At 46.4% G+C, this 15,186-nt stretch overlaps 1 protein-coding gene across 1 annotated transcript; it reads left to right on the forward strand.

The window, feature by feature from the left end:
* Positions 1–386: 386 nt before the first annotated feature.
* On the forward strand, positions 387–13,585 carry MEIOC (meiosis specific with coiled-coil domain). The gene is made up of 9 exons (XM_071728248.1): positions 387–477; positions 1,968–2,093; positions 2,446–2,505; positions 3,160–3,317; positions 3,439–3,543; positions 4,876–6,733; positions 8,055–8,189; positions 10,204–10,384; positions 13,389–13,585. The coding sequence occupies exons 1-9, from the start codon at positions 472–474 to the stop codon at positions 13,583–13,585; spliced, it is 2,826 nt and encodes a 941-aa protein (XP_071584349.1). The 5' UTR covers positions 387–471.
* The last annotated feature ends 1,601 nt before the right edge of the window (positions 13,586–15,186 follow it).

Consider the following 15,186-nt stretch of genomic DNA (forward strand, 5'->3'; position numbering starts at 1 on the left):
AGCAGCCAGGTCGGTGCCAGCCCCGCGGCTCTCAGGGGCGGTGCCAGCGCAGGGACCGCTCGGTGCCGCCCGCTCGGCCCCGGACCGCTCCAACGGCCCCAGCACCGTCTCCGGGTGAGCGACGCCTCCGCGGCCTCTCATTGGCGGGCCGGTGCGCAGGCTGTTTTTTTCATTGGCCAGGCCTTGGCGGTCAGGGCCAATAGAACTCGAGCTCTGTTGCCATGCTGAGCTCTGTGCCTCAGCACCGCGTGGGGAAGGTAGTGGGTCACGCGGCGGGGGGAGGCACGAGGCAGCCTCTCGGCTCCTCATTGGTCAGGCGGCCCTGGCGCGCGCTGGGCGGGGCGGCGGTTGGCGCAGCGCGAGGCCAACGGCTGCGCGTCGCCTCAGCCCTCCCGCCATGGCCGCGCGCGGGGCAGGCGGCAGCGCGCGCCGCCGGTAGCCGCTGTCACCGCCGCCATCGCGGGGTCATCCATGGAGGTGAGGGACGGGACGGGACGGGACTGGGCAGGGCAGGGCAACTTTTCCAGTCAGAGACCCCGCGGGCAGCCCAGCCGGAGCTGTCCCGGGGCTCGGGCTTCACCTGAGCGCCGGTTACCGAACCGGGGCTGAGGGGTTTCCACCCTTCCCCCGCGGTGTGTGATGCCACCACCGTGTTTTTCCTCAGTGCCTCGGTGTCCTGCTGAATGGGGCGGGCCGAGGTTGTCCAAGCCTGGGCCCGTCCTGTGGTAATGGGTGCTGTAAAACTGAGCTCAGAAGTGTCAGGAAAACCCATTTCTGTGTCTTGAAAAAATTCTGTTTGCGTGAAAAACGAGCGTGGGTGGTTTGGCGGGTGCAGGGGGTGTCACAAACAGTTCCCCTACCTATCCATTTCCTCATTCTCTGAGATCACAGCTCAGGCAGAGGTTGGGTGTGCTGACTGACTGAAGGCAGGCTCGCTGTCAGCAGCACCGCTGTGCTCCACACTCACCGTGGCCACAGATCTGTAAAACGGGTCTGAAAAAAACTCTCTGATGCATCGGTGTAAACTGGGAGGAAGATCGTGCTGTAGACCATGTACCTTAGATGTAGAGTCTGTTCTCAGCCTGAGGCAGCTATAGAAAAGCATCTTTATGGAGAAAGTGCTTATACAGAATGCTCTCAGAACGCTGGTCTTGTCAAACTTCAACTTTTTCTAAATTCAGTAAGCATGTCAAGTGAGCTGCTATGGTAATATTTTAAATATTATGTAAATAACATTTTTACTGTGAGATAATGTTGAGGAGTTTTTGCTAGTCAGTTGTATTTTAACTTTAAATTCTCTTTGTGTACCTCACCTGAAGGAGGAATGAAAAGGCACCTAACTTCTTGTTTTGTTTTCATTCCTTGCTCCCACTGGCCAGCTCTGCCTGAGCATGTCCAGGTTGGTGATGGGCAGAGGGCTGTTTCTTAGGTGGAAGTTGTTCCTCTCATAGTTACAGAATGAGACAGGTTTTCACCCTAGCTCCCAGTGTCTGTGTGGAGCTTCTGAAATTTCACACATAGGTGTTGGTGTAATGTAAACTGAAAGGGTGAGAGGTGTGGAGTGATGTGCAGGAGGCTGAGTGACTCCTCTGCTGCTGTTGAAAAGGATGATGGTTTTCCCACTCCTGTGGTTGATGTTCCTCTGGTGGTTCAGATGTTCATAAACTCAGCTGATGGAACTGAAGAGAATGCAGGGCCCCTCCTCATCTGTACCTCTTTGTCTTGTTGGGTTAAGCTTGTCCCTAAAGGCAAATATGAAAGTGTTCTAATGTCAGTATTTAGATCTAACTGCATGAAAGCTCAGATGGTGCAGAGTCCACAGGTAAATTAAAGTGTTTAAGAAGTTAGTGTTGATATAAGATCTACAGTTCTCAGATGAATGTATAATCTGTCCTTCCAGACATAATTTTATATATATTATATATAATTATATGTATTATATATAATTTTCCCCCTGTCCTGTGCAGCCCAAGGTTGCATTCAGAGGTGGCAGCTGCTGCTGGAACAGTGCAGAAGCTGGTGGGAGGCTGACTGATGCCTTCAGTAATGTGGTGACAGGCTCTGGCTCACTCTATGGCTGCTACAAATCACAGGTGAAGTTGATTACAAATGAGTCTTTTACATCTGATGTAGGAGTGGGGGTTGCCTGTAAACAAAATGGTCAGAAATATTTGTAATGCAGTTGCTTATGCTGGTGAACATAAATCACAGGGTTTGATTTGGTCATAATGGGTCTTTATTGTCATAATGTTCCTCAGGACAGTGACTTTTTGATACAATCACAGCTACAGCAGTGTGTGGTGATTAGTAGAACAGTGTTTTACTGTGGTCTTTGTTCTGTGTACAGAGGCAAAAAAGTGAGGAGAAATGACTTAGGAAAGCTGGGAGGTGGGTAAGGAGGAGAAACTTGGGTACTGCAACAAATACTTCTGTGGCACACTGCAGATGTGGAGTCCAAACATTCCCATGAACCAACCTGGCAGTGCTGCTGCTCAGACTTGTCAAGTACATCAGACTTTTCATTTGGCCATGAACTTTACACCAAGCTAAAAGACTCAAATGCAGACTCCTTCCCAACAGCTCCAGGAACAGACCTGTTACTTGCTCTACCCAAGACTTTGTTCTTCCAGTGACTGGGCAGAAACTGGGCTGGCAACTGTTTTGCTTACAAAAGTATTTTACAGAGGTGGGGAACCCAGAGGTGAAGTGGAGCCACCTGTCTGTGCAGAAAGCCTTGTGGGGAATAAACCCTGCCCTTGTGTGGCACTCTGTAGCTGCTAGACTGCTTTGCTCTGTAAAGGAGCATATTTTGTAACTTCAGCATTTAAACCTGTGAAAAAACTAATTTTTCAAAGAGCTGAGAAAACTTGCTGTGTTTAAAGCAAACAAGCAAGTGCTCCTTTTCTCTGAAAAGTGATAATTTGTCAGAAACCGGGGCAGCTGTGGTGGCCCCAAGTTTTCACTGCTTTGTGTCCATGTGCTGGGCACTGATCCCAGCAGAGGTGACCTGGAGCAGCCCCCCAGAGGACATGGCTTGTATGTTTCTTGTGCTCTGGTTCCTCCAGGGGTGAACTCTGTTACAGCTGCTTAGAATGATGAAACGACATGGTGAAATGACAAGGTGATGTGTTTAATACTTGTGTTGTACATGAAACGCAGAATGAAGAAAATGTAGAGCTCCCTCAGAGCTACAGCTCTGCTCTTTCAGCATCAGAGTACTCTGCATCTGTGGACTCTTCCCTTCTCTACACCCCGTGGTCTACCTGTGGAGATGATGCTAAGCAGCCTCCTGTGCCCCAGATCAACGTCAAGTCCAGGTAGTCAGTCTTGGCAGAGAGGGAATGCCTCTCCTGAAGGAGCAGATGGATGATGTGTTTGGCTTAGGGTAGGAATGATTTTGAAGGGAGTAAAAGTTTTAATTAATATGCTTGTTTTCAGGATTCAACCTGAAAGGAATGATTATGGCAGTGAAACAGATTTATATGGACTCGTGTCTAACATCTTGGAAGAACAAGATAAATCACAGCCATATTGTGCTGAGGGGTGAGTGACATCCCCTGACAAAAACTCTCCTTGCTGTTCTGTTAGACATCTTTGTGTCTGCTGCTGGCAGGTCCTCACGTGCTTTAGTTTCCCTTCCTTCCCCCTAATCTTCTAACATTTTGCTTGTGATTTTCTCTGGGTACTCAAACTATATGCTAGGTTCTACCTTTCTGGTGTTAACAGAGCTTTTTAATTGGCATTTTTAAAATGAGTCCCTAACAAGTTCCTGTATTCAAATAAGTCTCCTTGAATACATACCTTGGCCTGTTTATTTTATTTTATTTTTTTTTAGAGAAAGATTTAATTCAGTCCTTGAGTTTCTCTCTTAATTAATTTCAGTTCACAGAAAAAATACCCAAACCACAGAACGTTGCTTTCACACTTTCCTGACCTGTCAGGAGGGAAGGATTCTGTGTAAAAATGACTATTTCTTGATGTTAGCTAAGCAATATTTGCATCTCTCAGAGTCAGGTTTATGAAGCCCCTGTTGTAGCACCAGAAGAAGCCATCAGATGGTCATAACAATGTGAGATAGAGGGACTGGATTCCAGTGTCCCCAGGGAGCTCATGGTCAGACCTGAGGGTCTGAGGGATTAGAAAGGGAACCCAGTTCTTGTGGTTCTCAAGTAAGACCCTGCTTTTCCTTTCTGTCTTTTCTCAACATTGCAACGATTTCTGGCTGTGTGCTGAGAGAGGGAAACATTAATGGAGAGTCTTGATCCAGAGATATCTTAGGAATTCCTTTGCTTCAGACAGTTCAGGTCAGATTTCTCTCTTCAGGGCTGCCAAATTTGGCTGTGGCTGTAATGACTTGTTACTTAGTCTGTTTACAGCTTTCCTTGACACTCAGCGATTGATTGTCCTGTGTTAATTCATGGTAATTAGCAGAAGGAAAGGAAATGTGCTGAGATGCTTACTCTTGATTTACCTGCAGGAAGCAGTGTAAGCCAGCATAAAACACAGGAGAGTCTGAAGCAATAAGCAAGATGAGAGAGAGGAACATTGTCTGGAATGCTAGGATGTGGCTTTGAAAGGATGTGGGTAGCTTGGGAAGTGTGGTTATTTTAACTTGCTGCTTAACCAGGAGTATTTTAGTGGTTTTGGGCAATCTCCTGACAGGGCTGCCCACAAGTGGCCTCTTCACATCACCTGCAGCTCCACACCCTCAGAGTCAGCTTCTCATTGAGCCAGGGGAAACTGCAAAGATGGCAGCAGTGGAGAGAAGTTTGAGACATCCTTGAATCCATTGGGGTTTCAAACCTGTCTCTGCATTTGGGGCTGGAAGAGGAGCCCTCAGGTCAGATTCTAACTGTGCATTTCTTCTCTTTCAAGGAGCTGCCCTCCCACCTTGAAGTCAGTGTGGCCCATGAATGCACCCAGACTCGTAGACCACCATGACCTGTTGACAGAAACTAAAAGATCAGTTGTTGGAGCTGTTTCACCACAGGGTTTTTATAGTAGTGAATCTGTATCTGCTGCTGAAAAACAGTATCTGCCAAGTGGTAATCTGCCATCCCAGCAGAAGGTGGAGGAGTGTTATCGTGGGTTTCCTGGTCTAGACCTTGAAGAGCAGTGTTTGTACCCTCTTAGGAATGATCGTGTCAGCTGTTGCAGCGTGCAGAGTAATGAGAATATTAAGACAACACCCATATATCAGAATTATCCATACATGAAAACCACCTTTACAGCCCCAGTGGGGTTCTCAGAGGTGATCAAAGACTCAGGAGCTGATGCTTATCCTTATGGGAGAGAGAAGGGGTGTCCCAAGGGACCCGAGGCCCAGTCTCACCAGAAACGGGCAGAAATGTTTCTCCCACAGTTTCACAGATATAATGAAAACACAGATTGTGGGAGATACACTGAATATTCTCACGCTAGTAAAGCAAAGCCTAACAAGAGCACCAACTGCAGCCTCCAGGAAAACAAAAGGTTAGTCAATGGAAGCATTGAGGCAGCATCTCTGGACACAGAGCCCTACACTAAATTATTTCAGGTTAAATCAGGAACTCAGAAAAAAATAGAAGATGCAGTTTCAGATCAGCCAAACTTTACACTTCCCAAAGCTGTAGGCCTTCTATCAGAAAAACAGTTTGCAAATGAAGCTTCGTTCTGCACCGATTTTGGGCAAAAATTTGAATATGGATTAAAATCTTTTGCAGCTTGTTCAGGAAATAGTGACTGTGCAAATGGTGTGGAAAAGCAGCAGTTCTCCAAGCCCGATCTTCAGAATTCTGAATACTGTAAATCCCTCCCACTGTTACCAAACTCTGCCAGCCCCTCAGCAGCTGCTCCTGGGAAGCCAGCGTGGGTGAACATTCAGACCAAAGCTGCTGCTTCTGTCCCAGTTCAGAATCCAAATCCTTTGTTGAAACTCAATAATCATCTTCCAGCTTTTCCAAAAAGCTCCAGTCACCCTAATGATTTTTTGCAGTTACCATCTTCAAACTTCTCCCTCGGTGGTAATTTATTTCACAAGTACTGCCCAGACAACCCTTCCTTTTTTTCCAGCCTTGATTTGGGCTATAACACAGAACGAGCTCGCTCTGCAGCCTGTGTGGAAGCCCCGGTGAGGAGTGGAGAGGAGAATCTCATCGAGTATTTGAGTGAAAAGAAACTGAAACAGCCAAATGGGTTCAGTGAGAGTTACCTGGCTCAGCAGCTGGAGGTGATGGAAGCCATGAGCAAACACCGCTTCCACCTGAAGCCGCCCGGCGAGCGCTACGACCCCGAAGGACACAAACACACTGAGGGGTTTCTGCAGAACATGTACCATGACCTCGTGGAGGCTCAGGGTCAGTTCAGTCTCCGTCAGGGGAGTGGGGACAGTAACACCATCAATCCTGTCACTTGCCTGCCAGCTCCAGGGCTGTCCAGCAGCTCCGTGCTGGGGGACTTCAGGCGGAATCCGCAGCTTGGGCCCAACGCCTTCCCCTGGAGGTCAGCTCAGCTCTTTGGCCGTTCCGTTGTCCCTCTGGTGGAGTCTCCTGACTTGTTCTCCCACGATGACTTAAAACGTTTCTACCCTTATTTTAACGATAAGGTGTATGGTGACACTTCTTTTCCTGGTGTTGCACCAGCATTTGGATTTCAAAGGCAAGTTAAAACCCGTAATGGGCCTTCCAGTGAGCTTCATGTTAGACTAGAAGAATGTTATGAGCAGTGGAGAGCTTTGGAGAAAGAAAGAAAGAAGGTAAAAAAATTAAACTAATATGCCATATCCCAGGTTTGATGCAGATCTCATCCTGTTCAGACCAGTCATGGGTAATTCTCACTGTTATGAGCAGAAATGCTTAGTGGGACTTGAAAGTTAAGAAGAGTTTTACTTCCCTGAACATTTGGGACTGCAAACAGAAGTTCTGAAGGTTTGTAGCTTGGTTGGGAGTATCAGTGTTGTGTGGAATGCTGCACTTCAGGCAGGAATTGGGTGCCAGTCACAGTGTAGAGGCTGAGGTGCTGCAGGGCTCACAACGCCCTGTTCCACTTGTTTTGTTAAACACAACAAATACAACGCATCTGGAAACTTAGAAAGCAAATCCATTAATTACATGTCGATTTGAGACTAAACATTGATCTTTTCCAGAATTAATGAAAATGCTTAGGCCCTAACCTTTTAGTTCTTTCAACGAGTTCTTCTCACCTCTTGTTTACCCGAAGTTTTAAGCCAAAGAGGCTCTTTTTCCCCACAGAAATGCAGGCCGAAGAAAGGGTAATACTAAAACCCTTGAGCTGAAAGGTGTCTGCCCTTGTTGGATGGAAAAGCTGCTTTAACTTCCCCAGTTCAGCTGCTATTGATATTTAAAAACACTCTGGAGCTGCGACTTCCTGAGGGGGAAACTTGACTTGGGGGGGAGGGTGGAGAGGAGGGGTGTCAAAAGTGACCACCACAAGGCAACCTAAGAAATGCAATTTAAAAACAAATTTAGCAAGCTCTAAATTTTTACTGGTGTTGCGGAGTGACAAAGCAATCGGCTGAGGGGGACTGAAATTTGAAACCTTGCAGTCAGGTTTCAAAGTAATTGAAATTTGATGGCTAAGTGAAATGGGGTTCACTTTACCAAAACAGCTTTCTGTGGTTTGACAAATCTGTGAGCTATTTAGGTTAATTGCAGACTTTACCAATTTAATTTTGTGGATGAGGTCCACACCTGTTGGTTGATTATTTTTTGCCTTGTAATTCTAACTCGCCTCCACTTTATTTACAGGCAAAATCAGTACAGGCTGCAGTCAGAGTGTAGGGGACATAGCACTTCTGAAACACATTGTGTTGGCATAATTACTGTAGTTAAACTGCTTTCACTGCAGTGGGTTTTCACCTAAAACAGGTGATTGTCTAACCAAAGGATTAAATCCCAAATGCCTGAATCCTCATTATCTGCTTTAAAAAAAACAAAAAAACCAAAATCCTAAGGGGAAGGGGAAAAAAAGTATATCTGATAGCTCTTCTTGTTTCTGTCACAAAGCACACTTTGCAGCTTACATTCTTAGGGAGTTATTCTTTTGTTTTCCCACAGACTGAATCAGCTCTTGCTAAGAATTTCCAAGGGAAAAAGGTTTCCAGTGCTAACAACACTCCAATTCCAAGGCTGACATCAAACCCATCAAGAGTTGATCGTTTAATTGTGGATCAGCTACGTGAACAAGCCAGAGTGAGTTGTGGGGCTTAAAAAAAAAAATTCTTTTGAATTTCTTGCAGAGAACTTAGAGTACAATGTGAGATCTGTGAAATGATCAGAGCAGCTTTTCCTGGAATAGCTTTGTTGTTGAACACCGAGCAGGAGGCTCTTTGAGCAGTCCCTGCTGAGGCTGTGCAGGATGCCCACAGTCCAGCTCTGCACAGCTCCCACACCTCCCCAGTGCAGAGCTGTGAAAGGCTCAGTACAGATTTGCAGACTGTGTGTTAGAGAAGGTATTTGGGGAGGAAAAAAAGCAACTTAAGGGTTTGTCAGACTTTAGTATGTATTTGCTTGAGAGTCTTTTATTTCTTTCATGCAGAATGGAGATTTGATGCAACTTCAGCCTGAATTTCTACATTATTAGTTTGCTGCTTAACTCAAACAGCCACAAGGTGTAGGGCAAGCATGGCTGGTGCCTTTTGAGCCACCGGTGGCCACTGCTGGTGCCTGGGGGCAGTACCATGCTCTGAGCCAGCAAGATCCTGCCGGGGAGCCCTGGAGAAGCAGGAATGTGAGCCAAGAGTGACCCTAGGGCAGCCGAGCACTGGGGGGCACGGGGAGGGGACTGAGGGCAGCAGCTGCTGCTGCGGGAGGTGCTGAGCTCAGCCAGGACACTGAGCACCTTTCCTGCCTCCTGCAGCCTGCCCTGAGCAGCTGCCTGGCTTGTTCTTACAGCTGGGAGGTGTGTTGGTGGGGTTAGTGCACACTTTTCAAACTATTGTCCTGTGGACTCCAAAAGAGCAGTTTTGGGAGGTTCCCACTTCAGGCAGGTCCAAAAAACAGGATTTAATTTTCTCTGGCCATTTGAGAGACCATCAGGGCACATCACCTCAAACACTTATTAGGTAGCAACTGAAAAGTAGGTTTAAGGATGCTCAGAAGCACAGTGGGGCTGTTAGACCTGGATTCTAACATCCTAGTGATGGCCAAATGGAAATTCTGGTGCAAGAGTTCAATTAGAAGTGGAGCTGTCTGGATCTGGGATGGTCTTAGTGGTGTGGAGCATCCAGTTAAATCCTCTTGGTGGTCACTTTGGTTTCCTCATTTGAGACTTCCACTTGGAATAGGTCTCAGTTCCAGAGCAAAACATAGCTGATGGAGGGGGGACCACAGCTCCCTCACTGTGTCATCAGCTGCTAAAACCACTTCATAGTAGGAGAACAAAAATCACTTTGTTCCAAGGAAGTACCAGGAAGTCACTGTGTGCTGTGCCCCCAGACCTTTTGTTTCTTCTTGGTAAGCTATGGATGACCATCAACCATCAGTCTTGTCAGGAGCTCCTCATGTGGAGTCTTTGCCCAACAAACATGAACATTTTGGCATTTTGAATGTTATTTCTTTATAACCAGTAGCCAGGTTCTGGAGAGCTCTGTGAACCAGGCTTGGGGAATCACTCACCAAGGGGAGAATTCACAGTAATGACACTGTTGTAAGATAAACAAAGATGCAGATTCTCAATGAACTAATCAAAACTGAATGATTTTTGAGTGGTTGTGCTCAGTATCCTCTGTGGTTCCACAGCAGCTTTGGCCAATCAAGACTGGGCTGCTGCTCTCCCACACTGCCTTTGCTTTGGGCTGGCACAGCAGGAGGAGATCCCCAGGGTCCAAACTGGCTGCTCCAGGGGAATTGGCTTTCACCTGGACAGTTGTGGCAGAGGGAAGGGGGAAGCACAGGGCTCACAGGAATGCACACAGTCATGGGACCACCTCCTGGTACCTGGGTGTCCCCAAGGTGCAGGTGGCCAATATTATCTAGAAAGCTGAGTCCTGATATTGGGTATTTCAGCTTTGTTGTGCTGTGCACACCCAGGGGTTCTACAGCTTTGGTGGGGAGGAGAGGAATTCCTAGATCAGAATCTAAAACTCAGTGGTAATTTTATGAGCTGTTCTCAAAAGAAAATCATGGTTATTGTTAACCTGTTCTTCCTAATCTAGTTCATTTTCTTGTGAGTGTGAGCTCCCATAATGTGTGAAATGTTCATCAGGTTGTGACTTTACTTGGAAAAATGGAGCGTCTGCGCAGCTCTCCCCTGCACGCCAACATTGCTGCTGCTCTGGATAAACACCTGGAGGTGATTCATGTGGTGCACTCCCGTAGGAAAGATGAAATTGTAAATGCTTCAAATCGACAGAGGCAAGGAGCTCCCAGATGCCAGGATGACAGAGGTATAATTATACTTACATACTTTTATAAGGTAGCTGAAAAATTCTACACATATTGCAAATCTGTATTTAAAAAAAAGTGTGGGGGGGTTGTATTGAAGTTTTAGTGTCTAGAGACACTAGATTTTTCAGTGTCTAGAGAAAGGCAGACTGTGGGGTTTGGATGAGAGTTTGGAGAGGACATTAAAACTGGGTTTTAGAGATCAGTGGGGTTAAATCCATTTGGATTGGCTTTATTCAATTAATAAGCAAGCAAGTAATGAGAAGATAGTGGGTTGTTGTTGTTTTTTCAGGTTTTTTGTAACGTGGTTTGGGATGGGAGATGACATTAAGCTGTTGCCTCTTTCCTTCCTCTGTCCCTCATGTTCCTGATCCCATCCCACCTCTCCCTCTCTGTTCCACAAAGAACTTCTTGGTATCTCCATGGTCAGTCTGACAGAGCCCAAGATGACCTTGAGTTATGAGTGGATTTCCCCTTCAAGCATGTTCTGTCACAGGCTGACATTAGCACTAATCAGTATCTGGACAGGCACACAAAGCTATATTAGAATGGTTTTATTCTTCATAGTACCCAAAATATGCAGAATATTCAGCTTCACTCTTCACTAGAGCAGAGGCAGAATGACACATTCCCTCCTCTCAGATGTCAGGTAGAATAAATTCCTGCTACTGGTGACTACAACCTACTGCTTGGTGTTGGAAGTGCTCCTGAGTCCTCTGTTCACTTCCTGCCTCTCCTTCCACAGCTGAAGTAGATGGGTTATTTTACCTCTTTGGGCACTTTTGTCATGCAATTCTGTAATTCCCAAGTTTGCTTCCAAAGATACACTACAGCAAACTTTCTTTTGACCCTCATTCTTGTTTCTCTTTACTGTAATTGAAGGTGATGTCACTTGTTAAGATGAAAGGGTCTTTTTGGGGTGTTAAAGGCACCTGATTGGTACTGGCATTACCTGGTGCTGCTCCTGAACCATAACAGTGAGCTGTCTGAAAACAAGTGGTTTGGGAAAGAGCTGTAGGACCTCAGGATCTGCTCCCTGGTCCTGCTGCTTGGAGAAGAGAAGAGGGAAAAGAGAACTTTTCAGGACAGGATCTGATTGTTTAACTAGAAGAGCTGCCCCTTGAGGTACCTCTGATCCTCCCCACTGGCTGTCTCCGGGATGTGTTAGCCTGTTGTGTCTCCTGGGGAGGGTTTGTCAAACAGATTACTGAACAGAATCACTGCATTTGCATGGCTGAGAGGGCCTTGCAGAAGCTCTCAAACAGAGCTTTGTTGTTAATAGTTCTGTTTTGATGAGAAGAGCTCTTCCTCTTCCACACCTTGTTTCCACAGCCCCTCTCCATTCCATCCCAGCTGATATTAAGTATCAGTTATCGGGCAGGGCCAGTCTGTTGTGTCTGTTGTGTCCCCTGTTCGAGGAACGAGCTGTGGTCTCCCCCTCTCCCAGCTCCCCTGCTGTAGTTGCAACACAGATTTACTTCGGTGGGAAGCAGCTGGATCTGAGCTGCCCCACACAGGTTGTGTTCACACACAACATGGGGCTGAAAAATTCTGCTGTTGTTCCACACTGAAGCTGGGGAACTGTGTGAAGTATCTGACATTTGTTTATAAATTACTTCCATCACGTAATGAAGGGCAGTGAAAAAGAAAAAAAAGAAAGCTCAGTGATCAGAAAAAGGATTTTATGGAGTGACAGCTGTCACCCAGAACAAGAGTCAGGCTTCACAGAGCTGTCTGACCATACCCCTGCTGTGTGGTTCCCTGGATTTAGTGCTCAAGACCTTTCAGAAGGGTATAGATGTTACAGATCATCTCCTGAGGAGAGAAAAGACCTTTTTAATGTCTGCAGCTCTCAGATGCTGCATTCAGGCAGAGCCTTTAAAACAATTCTTCCTTATTACTGTGGGACTTTCCCTTGTCCTCTGGTAGTGACCCAGGTGCCAACCATCTCTCACAGCTTTGAAATGTGTGTCCCTTGTTCCTTAGCTTCTCCTAGGCAGTTCAGGTGACACCATTCCTATGATCTCTTTATCCCACAAAGTTTGGTGTGAAAATTGGAATTTTGAAAGTACAAGAGCTGATAATCATGTCTCCCCGCTGTATTCTTTCATTTCTTTCTCTGGAGTTACCCTTCCAAACACCACCACCTAATATTTTTTGGGTGGCACTTGTGTTGGACAAGTGCATTCTCATGGTGATTTTTCAGTTACCTAAATCTATTTTCTGTCCCACTCCCTCCAACCATGTAGGAGTGGTGACAGCAGAGGGGTGGTGGGGGCTCTGTGGAGGAGGGAGGGGATCTCAGGACAGGTTGCAGAGAAACCCTGGGGAGCAGAGCCAGACAAGCTGGTGAAAGGGGTGGTGAGGGGTGAGGGTTGGCCTTTGACTCTGCCCCAGGGACCAGCAAGAGGGGAATGCTGAGCATCCAGGAGCTGAGCATCCAGGGTTGAAGGTAGGTGCCAGATTTTTGCAGTAAAATAAAGCTGCAGTTGTGCTGACTCAGCATGAGGACTGGGAAGAGCAGACTTCATCCCAAAGTGCAGCCCCAGGTGCCCAGGGTCACCTGGAAAGAGGGTGTCAGATTTGTTTCCTCACACACAGGCTGGAAATAAAACCTAAGCATTATCTCTGCTGTTGAATCCATGGACCACTGCACCACATTAATCTTTATTTTAAAGTGGTGGATGATCTGTGTGCTTCAATAAAAAGCCATAAATGAGCCATTCCTTCACCTCTCTCAGTAAGCAGGCAGAGCATCTGGGCCCAGCGGGGCTGGTGGGGACACTGAGCAGGGAGCTCACAGGAAGGGCTGAGATGCTGTCTGTGGAACCAGAGCTCACCAGCTGTGAGCAAAAAGTGCCTAAAATCCATCCAGGCTTGTGTGTGAGGGCCTGAAAATCTCTGCTGGCTTAGAGTCAACTTTTACAGCCCTGTAAAGAGACAGAGCCAAGGGGAGGCATTGAGCACGGTGCTGGTTGAGGCCTCAGCCCCCTCTCCTCCCTGCAGATGTCTTTGCTCTGGCCCTGTCGATCCGCGAGCTGAGCGCAGCCACGCGCAGGACGCGGACGGCTCTGTGGTGTGCGCTGCAGCTGAGCCTGCCCAAAGCTCCAGCTGGGAGAGGGGAACGGGAGACACCCGAGGAAAAATCCTCTGGGAACACCTGCAGGGCCCCGGGACAGAGGGCTGAAGGCAGCAAACAATAACAGAGCCCCTTTGCTCTGCACCCTCTGCGCAGAGAGGCAACGCGCTGATTCTTTTTAATTATTTGTAAAGTTTGAACTATTAATATTTGTATTTAAAGCTGTATCTTGGGGAGAAGTTGAATTTGCTTTAAGAGGTCTCAAGTTCTAATTCGACCGTTACCATGACAGGCAGCATGAGAATGTTGTAAAGCTGTACTGGTGAATGTTAACTTAAAAAAACAATCAGACTGAATAATTAGTAGCCAAGATATTATTTAACTTCTGCAGGTGAAACCTGGTGTACAACTCTTCCGATAACTTCTTTCAGTTTTGCTTTAGGAAATAGGTTTTAAAATAATGATTCTTAAAGACTGTAGTCTAACAGGGTGTCTGGTCAGTGGTGGAGAAGATTGTGATGCAAAAATGTTTCTTTTTTCTTATCAAACTAGAACCTGCTAACAAGGAAAAAAATGCTAAGAATACCCAATATTCATAAAATTAACTATTTAAAATATAAATATTTATGAATTTGAGATTTTAGAATCTAAGTTTGTGAAAGGAGATGCACTGGCTTCTACTAAATTACTGATATGACAAAATTGCTGTTGTGAAACCATGCAATTTAGTAAATGTGTTCAAATCTTGGGGGGAAAAAAAAGAACCTCTGTTTTAAAGTATTTAAACATAATCAAATCTGCTATGCACACGGGATGATCTTTAAAAAGCTGTGCAGCAGCTGGAATGATGAGTCTTGCTTTTAATACCTTCACTAAGATTGGAAGAGGTATCACACAGTTCTGAAATTTGGGTCTTCTTAAAGTTAGGCTTTCACTTGTTCGGTTTGAAATTTGGTTGTCATATTTTAGACTTCTTAGTTCACCTCTGTGTTTTGGACAGCTTTTATTACTTGGTGTTTCTCTGCCTCTCTTTATCTGTACAGATTAGAAGTAACTTATTGGCTATGGGAAATGTGGGTATTAAGTGGCTCGGGAGAGACAGAGTTTTAAGACTCGTGGCATCACATTTATAATGTGTGGATTAAATTTCTTCAGCTGTCCTTGCCTAAAGACCTGGGTATTTTAAATATCTCTGTTTTTCCTACTTCTGGAAATCCTGATATGCAAAAAGGTGGGATGGCACCACAGAAATTGTTAGTAGATGATGTGAAAGAGAAACCCAATGAGCGGAGTGACCGTTCTGATCACTGACGTGAGCAGCAGCACTGCCAGGGTGAGCAGATCGGGAGGGAGAGCAAAGCACAACCTCACCCCGCCTGTCACTGCCTTAGCATTTGTTGTGTTTAACCTAGGACGTGTTGATGTTACAGACAGAACTCTGCTGGCCTGAGGCCGGCAAGAAATAAACTGGCTTTTGTTGAAGGGCGATTGTTTTCTGATTGTGCCACAGCCACAAGGTTTCTGAACTCCTCCAGGACAGCCCCTTCAGACCTGACTGCTCCTGAGGACAGAAATTCTTCCTCAGGTCTCATCTAAACCGCCCCTGGGGCAACCTCAGGCCATGTCCTCTGGTCCTGTTGCTATTCACTTGGGAAAAGACACCAGCACCCACCTCCCTGCCCCCTCCTTTCAGGAAGCTGTAGAGCAAGATCTACAAACTCAACA

Source organism: Heliangelus exortis, chromosome 29 (assembly GCF_036169615.1).
Source record: "Heliangelus exortis chromosome 29, bHelExo1.hap1, whole genome shotgun sequence".
In the NCBI taxonomy this organism is placed as follows: Eukaryota; Metazoa; Chordata; class Aves; order Apodiformes; family Trochilidae; genus Heliangelus; species Heliangelus exortis.

Bases quoted from the DNA above. Each gene is read 5' to 3' on its own strand.
- MEIOC (XM_071728248.1), top strand. The intron at 2,094-2,445 runs GTGAAGTTGATT...GGCACACTGCAG, and splicing joins ATGGCTGCTACAAATCACAG to ATGTGGAGTCCAAACATTCC. The intron at 3,318-3,438 runs GTAGTCAGTCTT...GCTTGTTTTCAG, and splicing joins CAGATCAACGTCAAGTCCAG to GATTCAACCTGAAAGGAATG.